General features: G+C 37.5%; 2 protein-coding genes across 2 annotated transcripts in view; one reads left to right on the forward strand and one right to left on the reverse strand.

Annotated features, from left to right (window-relative positions):
- The first annotated feature begins 2 nt into the window (after positions 1-2).
- On the forward strand, positions 3-9,338 carry PNO1 (partner of NOB1 homolog). The gene is made up of 7 exons (XM_081944102.1): positions 3-583; positions 1,703-1,852; positions 2,778-2,861; positions 5,171-5,231; positions 6,002-6,119; positions 7,425-7,495; positions 8,594-9,338. Exons 1-7 carry the CDS (start codon positions 407-409, stop codon positions 8,659-8,661), a joined length of 729 nt encoding a protein of 242 aa, XP_081800228.1. The 5' UTR covers positions 3-406; the 3' UTR covers positions 8,662-9,338.
- A 1,005-nt stretch (positions 9,339-10,343) lies between these two features.
- The window catches only part of PPP3R1 (protein phosphatase 3 regulatory subunit B, alpha), a 56,945-nt gene continuing 49,388 nt past the window's right edge, over positions 10,344-17,900 (reverse strand). Inside the window, exons 4-6 of the mRNA XM_081944103.1 lie at positions 16,265-16,324; positions 13,933-14,117; positions 10,344-13,398 (exon numbers count right to left, since the gene is read on the reverse strand). Coding sequence (XP_081800229.1) covers positions 13,351-13,398; positions 13,933-14,117; positions 16,265-16,324 — 293 coding nt within the window. The 3' untranslated portion in view covers positions 10,344-13,350. The remainder of the gene's footprint in view (positions 13,399-13,932; positions 14,118-16,264; positions 16,325-17,900) is intronic.

Here is a 17,900-nt window from a genome sequence, read left to right on the forward strand (position 1 = left end):
ATCCGGGATACTAGATCATAGAGCAGAGGTCCCCAAACTTGGCATCTTTAAAACTTGTGGACTTCAACTCCCAGAATTCTCCAGCCAGCATAGCTGTCCACAAGTCTTAAAGTTGCCAAGTTTGAAGACCTCCGTCATAGAGATTCCGAGGGTTGCGATCCATGCTCCTTTTTTGCGCAGCACCACCTGAAACTCCCAGGCAAGGGCGCGAGAGGAGCAAGGTTAGGCCGCCTATTTCTCCAGTATAGGGCGGAACAGGGACAGGGAAAGAGAGCGCGACCTCCAACCATAGAGTGCGACCTGGAGGAAAAGGAAGGTTTCTATAGCGGCCGTCTTGCGCGGCCCGAGACGCAGCCCCGCCTCTTCCTGTCGATATCGTGCTAGATAGATCTGGCGAAGCGTGGAGATGGAAACCTCTGGTCAAGAGCGGCTGCCGACGGAGATGGAAACGCACACTCCCCAAGAAGGCTTCACGAAGGTCCTCAAGCGGAAGAGGCGCCGGGAGCCCCAGATGGACACGAACGAGAGCCCGGTGCCTCGGAAGCGGCCGGATTTCCCCCCTCTTAGCGGGGAAGCCCTCGCAGTAAGTGGCTCCTAGTGTGGCTGCGCTGGACTGGCCAAAGTAGAAAAGGGTCGCCGGGAATCCCTTCTTAATGTCTAGGAGCAGGTTACGTTTTCCCCTCCCGTTTCTCGAGGGAAAGGCATTGCCTTTTGAAATAGGAATGGCAAGCATTTACAAATGGTTAAGCTGCGGGCGTTTCAATGCCACATTCCAATTGAACGTGGCTTACTCGGGTTTTAAGCTCATGTTTAACCTTTAGCTTGATTTATTATAGTTATATTGTGGGTGGGTAAGGTGGGTGTGTAAGAATGTAGGCAAACCCCCCCCCCCCCCCCCCCAATCTTCCCATTGCTCCCTTTGGCGTTCATTCGGAGACAAAAGCTATTTTGGTGGAAATCCAAATTAGATTTCAGGCAAGGATTTAGTACTGAGATAAGTATTAGTCGCCCTTGTCAATGACCTGTGGCCGAGCCAGGATGGTGGATCCCATACTTGTGCACCTGTAGAGTTCTCCCTCCCTTTGATGGGGGTGGGTGGGATAGAGGTTCAGATGGCCATTCATGTTCTAGGCACTGGCTTAGGTACAGCAGTGCACTCTACAATTGGCTGCCCTTTGAAAACCTCTTGGAAGCTGTCAACTGGTGCAAAATGCATGATGGGCCTGCCTTAGTATGCCCAGGTAACACCTCTGCTTTGTGAGTTGCTCTGGTGGCCAGTATGCTTCCTGGTGCAAGATAAAATGCTGGTTACTTGCAATGCCCTGTGATTGGAAGCAAAGGATTTTATCATTTTACGTTACTTTAGTGTCTCTTAACAAATTTCTATTTGATCCTTAGTGTACTGTTATAGGGTGACTGAGTTCATCATACATAGTGTATATAGAAATCAGGGTTTTTATTAGATCTGTATAAGATGGACTAAGAGACTAATAATAGCATAAACTAACACAGCTCTCTAATTTTGAATATGGTAGGACCTTAAGGGCAAGAATCTCTGATACACCTAATATTAGAAAAAAACTATTTACATTGCTTTTATTTTCTTTAGCTTATTATATGTAACTGTGATAAATAAAATGAATACATTGAATAATTTTATTTGCTTAACATTTTATTTTGTGATGGTTACTATATTTTCTAGTGTGGAAAAGGTGAATTGAGAAAAATTCCTGTACCAGCAAATAGATATACTCCGTTGAAAGAGAACTGGATGAAAATTTTTACACCAATTGTAGAACATTTGCAGCTTCAGATTAGATTTAACTTAAAAACAAGGAATGTAGAGATAAAGGTAAATAATAAGTTTAGTATTTCTGAAAATTTACTATCTTGTTTTTTTGTGTCTGCTGTTGGGAAAAAAATCACTTCTAAATTTCTTTTTAGCATTAGAAATATTTTGTTAAAACAAATTATCACCTTAATGCAGTAAGCCTTAATAAGCCTCATTATTTTGGTTAATAAAAATTCCAAATAATCCAATGCTACATTATGTGAGAAGGCATTCCAATGAAATAAATAATCCTTCAAATATACAGTAAATAGATAACACAAATATGCATGGTTTAAATAGGAGCCTATAACTTTCTGCAGATCTTTCACAAAGAGAATTTTTTATCTGGTTGGCACCCAGAACATGTTACAGATTTGATAGTAGCAAATTATATTGCAATTATACTTGGATGTTACTGGCATGGATAAACAAAAATTTCCCCCTTCTGTTTTTGTCCTTGGTAAATGTGGAAGAGTAGATCAATATGTTGATTCACAACTTCACTAGTTATTTTGGCCCAGTGATACTTGACATCTGTATTTGAATCTGTAAAGAATGCTTTCATAATTAGTTTCTTTTATTAATCTCAGAAAATGGACATCACTTGCTAGTTTGTTAAAATAGCATTTTAGATCTATTAGAGTTGGAAAAGTCAGTTCTAAATGTTTGGAAATTAATGTATCAATTCATTTTAGGCAATCACAACATAGAATGTGTTTATAATAATTCTTTCCATACAGATTTGGAGGGATTTTTAAAATTCATTAGCAGTGTCAATATAGTCTTATATAGTAGAAGCAATAGAATATTGTGTTAATAGCTTATAAATTGTTATTTAGATTTGAATTAAATATTTAGGAGAGTTGATTGTGGTGCTTCATGTAATATTTTATGAATCTTCCCCAAGGATCACGTCCTAAATTCTAAGACTTATTTTATTTTCTAGACTTGTAAAGAAACAAAAGACATAGGTGCTTTGACAAAAGCAGCTGATTTTGTAAAAGCTTTTATACTAGGATTTCAAGTTGAGGTAAGTTCTCGTCTACCGTAGTTCATTGTATGAATATTGAATGAATGAATATTGCTGATACTTTAAATGAAAAGATCTAAGAAGTGTCTTCATGGAGTGGGGGGTGGGGGAGAGAATTTTGTTCTTTCCGGATAATTAACTGAGGGGCTCAATATTTTGTGATCCCAATTGCTGAATCTGTACAGAAAAGTTTTACATTTATTTGTAATGTGTTTTTTCTGGGTTTTATCCTTTTATACATTACCTAGGTCAGTGGTCGGCAACCCGCGGCTCGCGAGCCAAATGCGGCTCTTTAAACATTTTAATCTGGCTCTTCTGTGTGCCGGGCGCCCGCTTCCCTCCCTCCTCTCGGGCTTCGGAGGGAAGCTTCTGCAAAACCCCGGCGAGACAAGTCTCCCAGGCTGTAATTTGCCGAGCTGTACGCGCGCGCCTGTTTTCCACGGCGTGGAGCAGCGGCGAGATTCTGGGCGGCAAGCGATGATTCCGGGGGCCATCAGTGGGGGGGCAGGGTCCCCCCTCGCGTTCCTCATCTTCCCGGATGGCCCCCGGAATCATCGCTCGCCGCGCAGAATCTCGCCGCTGCTCCACGGCGTGGAAAACAGGCGCGTGCGCACAGCTCGGCAAATTAAAGCCTGGGAGACTTCTTGTCACTCGCCAGGGCTTTTGAAGAAGCTTCCCTCCGAAGCGTTCCGAGGGAGGGCTGTAAACTTCCCTCCGAAGTCTTGGGAAGTTCTGAGGAGCCCCCCAAGCCAAAACGCCGCTGCCAGGTAGTTAAAAGTACCTCTCTGATTCGTCTCTGTCAGTCTCTCTCTGATTCCCTCTCTCACTCCCTCTCTCTGTTCCTCTCTCTGTCTGTCTGTCTCACTCACACACACACTGTGGTCACCTTGTTGAGTGTTCCAATCACATTTCAAATGTGATTGGAACACTCAACAAGGTGACCACAGTGTGTGTGTGTGTGTGTGTGTGTGTCTGTGTGTGTGTGTGTGAATGAGACAGACAGACAGAGAGAGGAACAGAGAGGGAGTGAGGGAGGGAATCAGAGAGAGACTGACAGACACACACACACACACACACAGAGGGGGAGGGAGGGAGAGAAAGATAGACAGACAGAGAGAGAGAGACACAGAGAGTGAGTGATTAAGTGAATGAGTGAGAGACAGACACACCCACATACACAGAGTGACAGAGAGAGAGGGAGGGGAGAGAGACAGAGGGAGAGACAGAGACAGACACACACACACACACACACACAGAGTGACAGAGATGGGGGAAGGAGGAGAGAGAGACAGAGATACAGAGAGAGAGAGACAGACAGATAGACACCCAGAGAAAATGACAGAGGGAGACAGAGAGGGAGGGAGGGAGAGAGAGACAAAGAGCCAGAGAGAGAGAGAGAAAGAAAAAGAAAAAAAGAAAGAAAGTGGGAGAGGGAGATGAAATTAAAAGCAACAACATACAAACCTGACTTACTCAAACTATCCAAGGAAATGCAAGGCCAATGTTCACATTAGTGGTTGTGACTTTGTCAGTCATTGTCAGGATGCAATTTTCTCTACATTGTAAGGCAAATTTTATGGAATTTAACGTTATCGATAAATAATATCGTTCTAAAGTTTTTATTTTATTAGTTGTGTTATTTGTATCCTCCCCACCTATGTGGATACTTGCATGCGGAATATTCTCAATAAAAACTTATTGAAACTAAAAACAGTGTACCATCCTATGTATTTTCGGTTTTAAAAATGCGGCTCTCCAAATAAATTTCAATTGTGGTTTTGGCGAGATTTGGCTCAGTTGAAAAAAAAGGTTGCCCACCACTGACCTAGGTGATAACAGCAATTATATAAATTATAAATTATCTAAGTAAATGTCTCAGTAGATGAGGTTTCATATGCAATAAAGATGAAGTGTCAAAACTTGCTTTTACTTTGCCTGGGCAAGTGTACCGCTAGCATATGCAAATAAATTGAGAAAAGATCTGGAAAGTATTTTGAGATGGTAAAACCCATGGGATAAGAACATTTTAATTGGCAGGTAATTTCCTGCCAATTGATTACTTGCAGGATAGTATGTAGTAGTGGTAGTATGTAGTGGCAGGTATTCGTTGGAATATTTATATAAGTGTGCATATTAGGGAACTTAGTATTATTGTCCATTATTTCAGATTTCTAACCTATTTTATTATGTTTTGGTAATGCAAAGCTAGAGAATCCATATGCTGACTTACTAGTGACTGTTTTTGATCCTGTATTTTTTTAAATCATAATTATTTAAAAAAACATTGTTTGCTATGTTTTCTCTTTCAGGATGCACTTGCATTAATCAGATTAGATGAGCTTTTTCTAGAATCATTTGAAGTAACAGATGGTAAGTATGAAAATCAATATATCAAAAGATCAGAACAATAATGGGTATTAGGGGATGTGAGATGCATATAGAACTGTTGTTCATTGATAGGAATACATCTGAAATAACCTGAAAATAATTTTGAAACAGGTATTCACATTGCTTGGTCTGAAATATCATTTCACACTGATTAATTTTTAGTTGAACCATTTTTCAGTTAAAACTGCCAGCCAGCCTTCATTTGTAACTTGCCTTGTGGATTTCAAGATATATTGAAATTTTAAAGGATCAACTATTTTGTATTGTACCTGTTAGGCCTTCTGCTGAGTTATCATAAGAAACTTTAATACAGATTGAACAGCAAAACCGTTGTTAGAAGTATATCGTTATGTTACTAAAATAATGATTTGTGATTAGTTATGGAATTTAGTCTGATTTCAGCAGTCTCTCGAAAACTTGTTTCTCTATATGTATACATATATATTTCTAAATGTTATTTGTTAGCAGACTTTCTGTATCAACAAAGGTTTGGATTTCATTTCTGTGGGTTGCCTTGTTTCATTAGTGTACTTGAGACAAGTGTTGAGAAAATGGTAGAATCCTGTCCATTAAAATATGGAGGGAATAAGTGGTAGAACTTTGTGAATCTTTTTGAAATATATATATATATTTAAAAATAACTGGATCTCACTTATTCTTAAGTGAACAGTACTCAGATTTAGCAATCACATTGGATTCCAACAAATGGCCCAGGGAAAAGGCAAATAATTAAAACAACATTTTCTCTTTAGTCAAACCTTTAAAAGGAGATCATCTTTCAAGAGCAATAGGAAGAATTGCTGGAAAAGGAGGAAAAACCAAATTTACTATTGAAAATGTAACAAGGACACGAATAGTTCTTGCAGATTCGTAAGTCTTATACAGTTCCCAATTCTTTAAATTTTGAATCTTGGCTAATAAACTTCCAGGTTTTAGTGTAATAGCCCTCTGTGTTTTTTAAGCAATTGCAGAGCCTATAATTTTGCCATGCTTATTATATATGCTGTATATATTGAAACTAAATCTTCAGTTTATTGGATCCTACTGATAAATTCCCAGGAACAAGACACTACCATGATGATATTTTAAATACTGCCTTGAAAACACAAAACATTTATATTTATATTTCATGTTTCTAAACTATCTCCCTAAGGACTTTACAGTGTATCTTCTGGCTGTAGTATAATATACAAATTGATATGCTTGCATGCATCACTTGTGGCAGATGAATTCTCTAGATATGCTGCATTGTTATTACTCATATAATGATAATGCCTGGATTTGATTGGCTCAGAGATTCCAAAAATATTCAAGCTGTCAAGATTTGTAACCCTCATCAGCCAACATACTACAAAAACAAACGTAGCAATAGAAAAGGTTTAGGAGCATTATTTCAAATTGTTTAATATCACAATCAGGTGTGTGTGTGTGTCTCAGTGTCTATAGCAGCTGTATCTATATACTACTACAACTTTAACTGGATGAAACATAGGGCAATAGATTTTGAGTCAAAGTACCTCAAATTAGCTAACTTTTACAGAATACATCCAAAATCCAGAGCCATAACTCCCATGGAATTGAAATTTGGCAAATTTTATAAAATGTGAGATAAAAATAATCATAAAGCATTCTATAATACAAAATGTCATAAAATATTTTCTGTGAGCTACTTCTGATATTTACTATGATACACAGTTCAACATGAGCTACTTTCAAGCCAGATATATCTCTAAATATTTCTTTGAATTTTCAGAACTTTTTAAGTACATTAAAAAGTTCTGCTATTATTGAAGATATTAAGTAAAATGGCAAGGATCTTAGAAATGATCCAAAGGGTAATGAGTTGTATAACTATATTTAAAAGTAGAATGGTAATTGTATTATAATGCAGTAAGAGAAGCAAATATTGAAGAGTTAATGAGCCTCAAGACATTCAGTGTGTTCCAGCAGAGGTTCAGGAAAGTGGATGTGAAATGAATAAATGGAGATGGCATCATGTGATGAACATTTTTAAAGGCAAAGTAGATCCAATTTCTGACACTTGTCCTTATGAAAGTAAATTTAGCTTGGAGCTGCTTTTGTATAAAAATGCTATATAAGATTGTATAGTGAATAAAAATTCAGAAGTTCGGTATCTTAAACATATGTGAAGAAATCTTTTAATTTTAATTACAGGAAAGTTCACATTTTAGGATCTTTCCAGAACATTAAAATGGCACGGACAGCCATTTGCAATCTCATTCTAGGTAAAACTTGTATTCCTTTTGTTAACATTATATTTTGAATAGCCAGTTAATGAGCAAAGATTTGCAAGTAGCAAGTGCTTTTGGTTGGAGAAATGTAACTTGACATTTCTATGAGGGGAAGGGATAATATAAAGGACTATAAACAATGATCAATGGATCAGGAGCCATAAGTACATAACTACTAACTGTTTCTCTATACAATTCAGTTTTTAAGGGTAGGTCATCAAACACAGAAAAACTGGGATGGCACAAAATTGCTGCATTCCATATATGTCACACTGGAAGGCATTTTTGGAGCAGGAAATGAAGTATTTTTTTTATATCATCAAACTAATGGCTCATCAGTGGCCTTCATTGTTACCCTTGTTCTGCATCTGGCATCTAAATTCTAACCTAAATATATAGGATTTTATATTTAATGTAAACTACTATGTTTTCATTTAGGGGTATTCTAATTAGAAAAAAGGCCTAAGCTGTACCAATTTATATAATGTGTGTGTGTGTGTGTGTTGTATTTGTGCTGATAAATAAATAAAGGGAGACTAGTATAGATCTATTTCAACCTATTTAGGTCTCATCAGCTAGCCATACCCTTACTGGGAATCGAACCAGGGCTGTATTGCATATTAGGCCGATGTAATTGCCACTAAGCCGCAGGCTCTCTTCCTTATCAGCTAGGCCAGGGAAATAGGTATGTATTTGTGTTACAACCCCAGGTATGCCCAAATATGGGAGGGAGCTCACTACTCCCCCTTTCTGTCCTTCGGCTCATTACAGAGGACCATCCAGGCAGAAAACCATATTTTTATTTTTAATGTTGCCCTTTTATTTATCAGCACAAATACAACACACACACACACACATATACATGAATGCATACACACACACAAACATTTTCACAATGCCTATCTCGCTCAGAAGAATGTATGACGCAGCAGCCTTATAAGAGTTTGCATTGAAAACTAAAATTCTATTTTTAAATCAAGTTTATTAATAGTTTTTATTATACTAATTAAAACTAGATCTTTTGCTTTTTAATATATATATAGTATCATTATCTATAAATCAGTTGTATTAATGTACTTTTTTCTTCTACAGGAAGTCCTCCATCTAAAGTTTATGGCAATATTAGAGCAGTAGCAAGCAGAGCAGCAGAAAGATTTTAAGACCATGGTTTTTGAAGTCACACACTTCTACACAAGATACTGGAAAACACTTGAAGGAAGCAATATCAAAATACTGATTACAAGAAAGTGTGCTTTTCTTTAAAACCCAAAACAAACACATTGTGCTAAGCCCTTTCAAGTGGGTGGCATTTCAGCCACACCAAAATTTGGAATATTTTGTTTGACCAGAGTTTGGGCTGAAACAAAATTCAAAAGGATTTTAAGGGTAAGTTGGGCAAGGCCGATATGCCAGGCCTTTTTCCCCTCCTGGCTTGTGGCAGGCTACCTATCTATTTTCCCAATGTCTCACTTGCCCTACTTCCTGCTAGCTACTGCCACATCTTTAGCTTCCAGTGGAAATATCCACTTCAGCAGCTCATTCCTGATATTTGCACTTTGTTTCCTGTTGCCACCAATATTCCTGGGTTTTCCACTCTCTCCCATGCCCCAAAACTCTCCTTTCTGAATTAATTCATGCCTAGGACACTCAAAAGTAGCAGTTCCATGCATGGAATATTTTTCACATCCCTAGTAAACGGATAGCAATTTTCAGTTCCAACATGACTGGTATATAATAGAACTGCCACAGCAATGTTCTCAAGCAAGTATCTATTATCAAGTGTTCTAAATGAAGTTATGTCCAATAAAAACTGGTACTTGAATTTCTTTCTAACTAACATGATTAATGTGTCAGTTTTTGAATTGAATGGATACAGGGTTAACAGAATACAGCAGCTATGAATAGTATGCCACTATTGTATTCAGAAATTCTCAACTCTTTTAAAATACTAAGGTATGAAGAGATTGCTGGGGAAGGGGCTATTCTAAAAAAAACAGAATGGGGCTGCTTGTAGTTGGAAGGCAAATATATTTATGGTTAAAAGACCATTAAACTAGCGAACAAGGATCTAAATATTTCTATCCAGATGTTTAAATGAGTTGATCAAATGTTTTTCCTTTATCAAAGAACTTTTCAGATGAAGGGGGGAGGAAGCTGTTACAATGTTGATAAACCTCCCTTCTTGGAAGAAGAGAGAAATAAGATTTTTTTTTCAATATTGTGACATTACAGAGGGAGATAAGCAGATCCTAGAGTTGCTTTTGCATTAGGGCCACCTGCCTTTGTTTGTTTAATGTATGGCACGTTAGCCAGGAATCATTGAGGTGGCTGGTGTCTCTGTGAAAGGAATTTTTGGGGGCAGTTTTATCTTTACCCGCAGGACGCCTGAATGCTGGTAGACAATCGGGGGAGGCTCCTTTCTTGTCCCTACGCGATTTATTCGCTTACGGGAATTGAGCCGCTGGCCTCAGCGGTACACAGGCCCAGCATCTTATGTGAGCCATCGCAGCCCCAACCTGCCTTTATAATTCTACAGCATAGACAGAATACAAGCTAGACTTGAGAGGGCACCAAAGAAATCTCAAGCAAAAATGGAGGTGAGTGGACTCTTACAGCTTCAAATTAATCTTGACTCCTGACCTGAAGAGTCTTTGCTGTTTTGTTGGCAGACATTTTGGGAAGTAGCTTGACTCTTCTGTAAGAGTTCTGAGAATGGAATTGACCCAGAGTTACTTACCTGCCTTTCTATCTAAAGCAGGACTAGAACTCAGTCTCTGCCTAATTTAACCACTACACCAAACTGGCTCTCAGAACCTGAATATCTATTTTTTCTTAAAAAAAAAAAAAGCCTTGCAGGACCTCTGCTTCACGTTAATATGTAATTTTTAGGAATTTGGCATCAAAGCATTTCTAGATCTCAGCCCATTTTGTATTATTTCATGGCCCAAATATGTAGACAATTTACAGCAGCTTTTGGGGTAACTTTTTTTTTTTGCTGCAAGATTCTGCAAAAAGCTAACAAAAGATGTCCTACCCCATGAATACAGATGCTAATAAGGGCTTGCTAATAACAAATTAAAGATCCTTTCATAGCAACATTTATAATTTTAGTACCACAAACCAGTCCTTAAACTACTGTGTAGATTCCAAGTAAATTCAAGACTGTTGAGTATCTGACTTACATATTGTATGTATGGTGTCAGTTCTTAGTTACAGCCCCTCAAGTTTTGTAATAGCTTCAGAAATAGTACAGGAAAAACCCAATTTTCAGATTCAAGGGGACTCTTAAATTGTACACGAGGCTCTTTTGATCTAAGATATTGTTTTTAAAAAGTATAAGATTCTGTGTTGAAATAGGCATGGACAAGTATATGTATTCAATCCTGAATTCATTATTCCCTGATGTTTACAGTAGGTGATATCTTTCATATGGAACTTTCCTGTATATGTGGAATGAGTCGAGATTGCAAAATTTTAAAAAATGCTATGCTTAAAATAAAATTGGTGTTACTATGGAACTAAGAATAAAACTGACCAAATACAGTTCTCCCATAAGTAAGCCAAAAACCTCTATAAAATTACAGCTTAATGTGTCTTGATCTTATTGTTCCTATTCACTAATACAGGATAGTTAACATGTCTACAAAAGAAAAATAATTTTGGAACTGGTTATCCCTATAAACGTTGAATCAGGTGTTACTTGATGTTAAATGAACTGTCACTGAGAAAAATGGGCAAATATTGTTACAGGTATTTAATTATACATAAAAGCATCAAATTTTAGTACAATCAGATCTGAAATTCAGAATATTCTTTTTTTTTCAACTGAAGCTTTAACATCATGCAGTAAAGTTCAAATAGTTTATTTTTATTCATACATTATGAAGGTTCCTATAGTTCCAACAATGTATGGTATAGCATGCAGAGGAAAAATCTAAACATTCAACATAACCCCCCCCCCTTTTTTTTTGCACACAACCTAAAAAAGCTCATTCCCCCAGTACGAAAGTAACATTAGCACTATTTTCTATTATGCCAGGAAGGATATGCACAAGCAATTAAGAAATAGAAAGCAATTGCTAAAATATTTGTAACAAATATTTATGTACAAAAAATTCACAAAAGACTAGTTCCCCCTGAAGCAGAGCGCATGGCAGTTGACAATGGAACAAATACAACCACTGGCTGGGATTATAATCCACATACTGATCCAGAGGAAGAAAGATACATGTAGTGGAGATTTTCTGTTTTATTTACCAAAAGTTTGGCAACATCTTTTTTAAATTATGCAAATCATGTAAACAAGAGGAACATTTCAAATCGATCTACATGCAAAACTTCATGTCATGCAAGGACACCAAGCACCTGGATTTTTCTCTCACAGACAGAGCCCATAATGTGCAGCACTCAATTGAAGGAACAGCTATGGCTGGTTGGGAGGCAATTGATTTAAGTTTGAACAACCTGCCTTTCCACCGCGAATTATAAAACATTTCAAATAGAAAAATTGCTAGAGGAAAGGGCGTACTATCCTAAAAATCTTAATTTTTTTCTATCCAATAGTACCATTGCAGAAAAAGAATGATATAAAGTTCTATAACATGCCTTGCTACTTTTATATCACACATATAAAGTTACTGTCAATTACAAGTCATGATAAAAACAAATTTAGAAAAAAATTCTCCAACTGAAGATCAGGACGTTAAAAAAAAAAGAATGTGAACCTTACCTCTTCCATATGGCAGAGGTTAATGTTTCTCATGTAATAAACCTATATACACATTTATAAAATATTACCAGGTTTTATGCAACTTAAATTAGAATATTAAATGCTATAAACTATATAGTTGGAAGATATTTTAATGGCATGAGAGGTTTTGTAATCTCACTGCAGAAGGTATCCTAGGAAATGAATCCTAAATTCTTTTGTATCAAGATTAGTACTGAAAAACAAGTGTTTACAACTGTTTTATCTAAATGGAAAGAGCCAATGTTTACTAGGTTTATTTTATGCAACTGTGTTAAATGAAAAAAAAATGAAATGACCATAAGCATCTTTTTGCACATACAATCTAGTTCTTGGCAATTAAATTTGTATAACATGCATTGCTATTTTAATACCCATAAATAGTATGTGTACGTACATATACATGCACATACTATTAAATAGTGTACATATATACACAAACTAATCTACATTCCTGTCATACAAAAATGTAATTAAGATAAATTAACAGGAAATGATGCTATTTCAGCCAGTCAATATATAAACATCTGAAACAGTCACAGGAAAAAGTTGACCTAACATCCATTAAAACATTATATTCTTCTAAAGTATATCTGCTTGCATGTGTGTATCTGTGTGACATAAAAGTAAAGTTGTATATCTTATGTGTTGTACTATATAATAATCTGCTTGGCACTTTTGTACTCTAGTTTTATGCCTAAATCAAGTATATTAAATTAAAGCTTGCCTAACTACTAAATAGAAAGCACAACATATATATATCTATATATAAATACACACACACATATATATAGATAGATATTTTCTTGTTATAAAAGTTGAGAAAAATAAATTAAAAAGCCAACCCCCTTCCCTTTCTCCACCACACTGATATGCTCTTTCCATTTTGCTGTCCTTCAGACTTTTAAAGTGCTACACTTGCGTTATTGAGAGAATGAAAGTTCAACAACACTTAGTTGGCTTCATGAGGCTCATGTTGGAAAATGTGGTTTCACAGAGAAAAATACTTCCATTTAAATACACAGAGAGCATTGCTGGACGTCTTGAGCAGATCTTCAGAGATGGAGAAGAAAGCAAAAGTGTTGGGTAGTATCATAAAGAGTCACACATCTACCACCATCTTTTTGTGAATATCTAGGCCTCCTACAACCTGAAATATTGATACAAAACACTGTGAGAATTAAAAAGACATGAAACAATAAGACAAGAATAATCAGATTTAAAATATTAATAATAAATGATGAGTAGCATGTTAATTAATACATTAGATAAAATTGATGTAATTGGCCTAGAATCCAATTATATAACAGGGAGAAAGGAACCATCGTTCTGGGTGTCTTTCAATTCTTCCTAACCAACCTATTTTCAATGGTGGGTAGGCATTGAAAAAAAATGTTTTAGAATACTTATACACGATTGTTATGAAGCACACACTTTATGATGACACATGTAAGTCAGAGGTGGGTTGCAAATCCTAGCAACAGTTCGTGCTCGCACGCATATGTGATGCTTCTGTGCATGCTCCCGCCACTACCGGTTCGCCCAATCCGGGCCGAACCGAAAGCAACCCACCTCTGATGTAAGTAAACTGCCAAATAAAGGGGAAATAGCAGAAACTGAATGAACTATTGGATATCGATATCTGAAAGTACTAACTGCAGTGATAGGGGAAAAATATACTTACAGCACAGAACTCTTCAAAGGATATTCTGCCATCACCATCTTTATCTGCATTTATTATGGTTTTGTCTACAATTTGCTGCAACTGGGTATCTTTGAGATTGTTCCCAACCATCATTTTCAAAACCTGGAAAAGCTCCCCATTGGAAATATAACCATCTTTATCCATGTCATAGATGCGAAAGGCAACTACCAAGGGGGAAAAAATACAGTTCTGATAAGACTTTCTGAGAGACTGGGAAAACTGAAATGAGGCTTTTGAATGTTTATTTTAACAGAAACAATTCAATGCAGCTACTAAGAGAACTTGGAAAAAGAGATTTTGCCCCAGTGAATCAGTATAACTCAGGCTTTGAAATTCTTAATATTTTTTTTTAAATTCCATATTTATCATAGCATGAAAGAATCTTACTGAAGTTTTTGCTCTCTTGGTCCTACTAGCTATCTGTGACACTTCCTTGTCTAGCCTGTTTTCTCATTTGTTCATACTCAACTCTTCATCCATTCTGATCTGCAATAGAATTATTGGCTCAAGGTTGATTCAGCCTTCCATCCTTCAGAGGTGGGTAAAATGAGGACCCAAATTGTTGGGGGCAATATGCTGACTCTGTTAACCGCTGTAAAGCACTGTAAAGTGGTATTACTAAGTGCTATTGCTATTGCTACTGTGATAGAACAATTTTTCGGAGCGAGGGACAGGAGGCTCCAGTGGGTGGTATTGTCACGCCTATTTGGCCACGGACTGCAATATGCGCAGATTGAATGCCATGTGTGGTCATGCAGCATGATTCAGGAGCTCTTCAAAAGATATTTGAGGGGGGTATGGGGTTTGGTAGGGTGGGAATCAAGCTTAAGGTCTGTGGGGACCCAACAGAGGAGGAAAAGGCCTGTGAGGATCTAGGGGTGGAAATGCCTGCAAGGACCTGATAGGGAAAGGGAAGGCCTGCTGGGATCTGGTGTGGGGGAAAGGCCTGTGGGGACCCAGAGGGGGAATGAAAGGCCTGTGGGGGACTAGAGTGGGGGACATAGCAGGGAGGCCTGTAGTAAAGATGAACCACCACAGGGGTGCTGCAGTGGCCATAACTTCGGGACTGGGTTGTAAATAGCTTTTGAGGAGTTGGCTGTGATATTGAGCACCTGTTAAACACCAATTGTAAGTCGAGGACTTCCTGATTTTTTCTACTAATGGTCCCATCTGCTCTAAGGCAGCGGTCCTCAACCTTTGCAGCTTGGTGGCCAGGTTGGGGGGAGGGGTAACCAAGCCACACAGCGGCCCACCACTTGCCTGAATCAAGCTGCATGTATGTATGTGGCCTAATTCCCAGTTGGCTACAGCTCGGTAGTGTGCTGCAGTCTGTGGATTATGAATCCCTGAGGTTACGAACCCCTGCTCTAAGGAATAGCTTAGTGAATTCTTAGCAGCTTAAATATTCCTAGTTATTTCTTATTTTAGTAGTCAAAGTCAGCAAGTGAGACCATTAATTAACTAATAAGACTGTTTAATCACTTTGTGTGTTCCAAAACTCTGAAGTATGATTTTGATTTTATTACAGCAGAGGATGTTTTGAAATTTCAACCAGAATAACATTTGCAAGGGACCTTGGAGATCTAGTCCAACCCCCTGCACAAGCAGGAGACCCTATACCATTCTGGCCTATCCAATCTCTTCTTAAAAATCTTCAGTCATGGAGCACCGCAAACTTCTGGAGACAACCTGTTCCACTAGTTATTTGTTCTCCCTGTCGAGAAATTTATCCTTAGTTCTAGGTTACTAAAACTAAGTCAGTAATGGTAATCTCATTTATCTTCTAAGGACTTGCTATGAAAAGTCTGATATCACTATACAAATAACCAATAGCTACTTTATTTTATATTTTATTTTATATAAATTCCTACTTCCATGGGATTTATATAAACTATGATGTAATTTGCACAATCTAAAACATACTTTGTATATCTTATCAAATTCTCATTGCTAAAACTCAACAAGATAGATACATCTATGGAACTGTATAATTTCTTCCTATATGTTATTGCTAAGGAAGAGTTAAAAACAATTTTATGCACTATTTCTTAGCAAATATCTCACTGTTCAAAGTATCAAAAGGAAAAAGAGGGATGGAAAAGTACTAGCATAGCTATTTTTATGTAAAAGTTGTTTACTTCACCTTAGAAATATGAAAAACATGTTGATGAATCTTTCAATTGTTATCTAGTCCAAGGTATATTAAAATTTACAATGGCTTATAAAGTAAGATTAAGTGAGGGAAGAACAGAAAAAACAACTTTTTAATAAAGCATAGAAGCTTGTAGTTAACAAAATATAATATACTTACACCTCAACTTCTGCTCCTTGTCACCTTTGACACTGAACTGGGAGACTCCTTCTATAAATTCTACAGAACACAGGTATACAGAGAATTTAGAAAATATCTTGTACTTCCCAAACCTTGGAAAATATCCTCAAATTTTCTTCCATAGCAATCTTAAAAGCAACAAGTTTTATTTATTGTTTTTATGAACCTGAGTTAGGTATTATATACTAACATTTTCATATTTGACAAGATCTTGTGACTCTCAGAAGACACATGAAAATGCAGCTTTTAATGATAATCATTGACTTACAACCATTCTTTCAGCAACTGTTTGAAATTATGATGGTGGTGGACCAAGGGACTTATTATCCATGTGCAAAGTTACAATCATTACAGCAGCTCCAATTGTTACCATGTGGTAAAAATCCAGATCCTTGGCAGCCCGTCTCCACTTACAACCATAGATATGCTGTAGCTCCCTCCACCTACCTATCTCATCGTTCACTTGTCCCAGAAGGCAAACAAGGCTGCTGTTGCCTGGAAAGATTCACTGCCCACCTGGCCTATCAGTTCAAGCAAGGCCTTCCTTGGTCCGGGCAGTTTTGTTTCTGTTGGCAGACTGGAAGGGGATGAGGCTTTCCAGGACTAGGCAGCTTTGCTTGGGTTGATGGCTGGGTGAGCAGCTGAGGCTTTCATGGGCAGCTCTGGTCAATTGTCACATTACAGCACTCCGCCCAACTCGCTTGCTACCTGTGTTGACCTCCCCCACCGGAGGCACCCAGTGTTTGCATGGGATTTCATCTGCTTGACAACTGCAAAATCACTTAGTGGCCACAACCAGATGTAGCAAGATTGCAGGCATATGATGTCTTGCTAAATGACTACTTCGCTCAGTAAGCAAGACTCTGGTTCCAACTGCAGTTATAAGTTGAGGATTACCTATGTTTAAAAGTGCCATGCAGCTGGATGTAGGTGTAATTATTGTTAATGGTCTTATTTCTCCCTTTAAGCATTAAGGGGTCTTAGAACAATGCAACGGAACACTTTTTTATTTTTCATCCTCCTACAGGTCTCCAGAATTCAAGAGTCAACAGACTCTGTGTATTATCAGCAATGGTTGAAAGGGAATGATTAGAAAAATATAATCACCTTGCATTTTAACCACATCAAAATCCAACTATTGGCTATCATATACATTTTAAAGACAAGTATCTAGAGCCAAGCCAAATCAGCTATGGGACACAAAATAACCGTCTAATTACTGACAGAAGAAATCTTGGACCCAAAAATGTCATTCTGAAAAAACACTATAATTAGGCAGAAAGATGAAAATATGAAATGGAAGGTCGGGGCACTTCATGATCTATATTAAAGAACTGCAGCTTGCTCAAAATTATGTCCGTTGATCAGACTATAGGTACTCCTTTTTTAAGCAACTGCTTTGCTTTCACTGTTATGACAGTCATGAAAAAGTAACTTTATGACCAACCCTCACATTAATGACCAATGCAGGGTTGTAAAGCAAAAGAAAGCTGAAGAAAGATAATAAGCACAGTTGAGAGTTTCTCTTAGCAACTCCTTTGTTTAGTGAACCTGTTACAAGTCCCAGTTGTAGTCTCTAAATGAGGACTACTTGTAGTAACAAGTTTGATGCTGC

Source organism: Natrix helvetica, assembly GCF_964273705.1.
Source record: "Natrix helvetica genome assembly, chromosome: 2".
NCBI classification, from domain to species: domain Eukaryota; kingdom Metazoa; phylum Chordata; class Lepidosauria; order Squamata; family Natricidae; genus Natrix; species Natrix helvetica.

Excerpts from the sequence above, each read along its gene's own strand:
- PNO1 (XM_081944102.1), top strand. The coding sequence starts at position 407 with ATGGAAACCTCTGGTCAAGAGCGGCTGCCGACGGAGATGGAAACGCAC. Across the intron at positions 1,853-2,777 it reads CAAGGAATGTAGAGATAAAG|ACTTGTAAAGAAACAAAAGA; the intron begins GTAAATAATAAG and ends TTTATTTTCTAG. Across the intron at positions 7,496-8,593 it reads CATTTGCAATCTCATTCTAG|GAAGTCCTCCATCTAAAGTT; the intron begins GTAAAACTTGTA and ends TTTCTTCTACAG.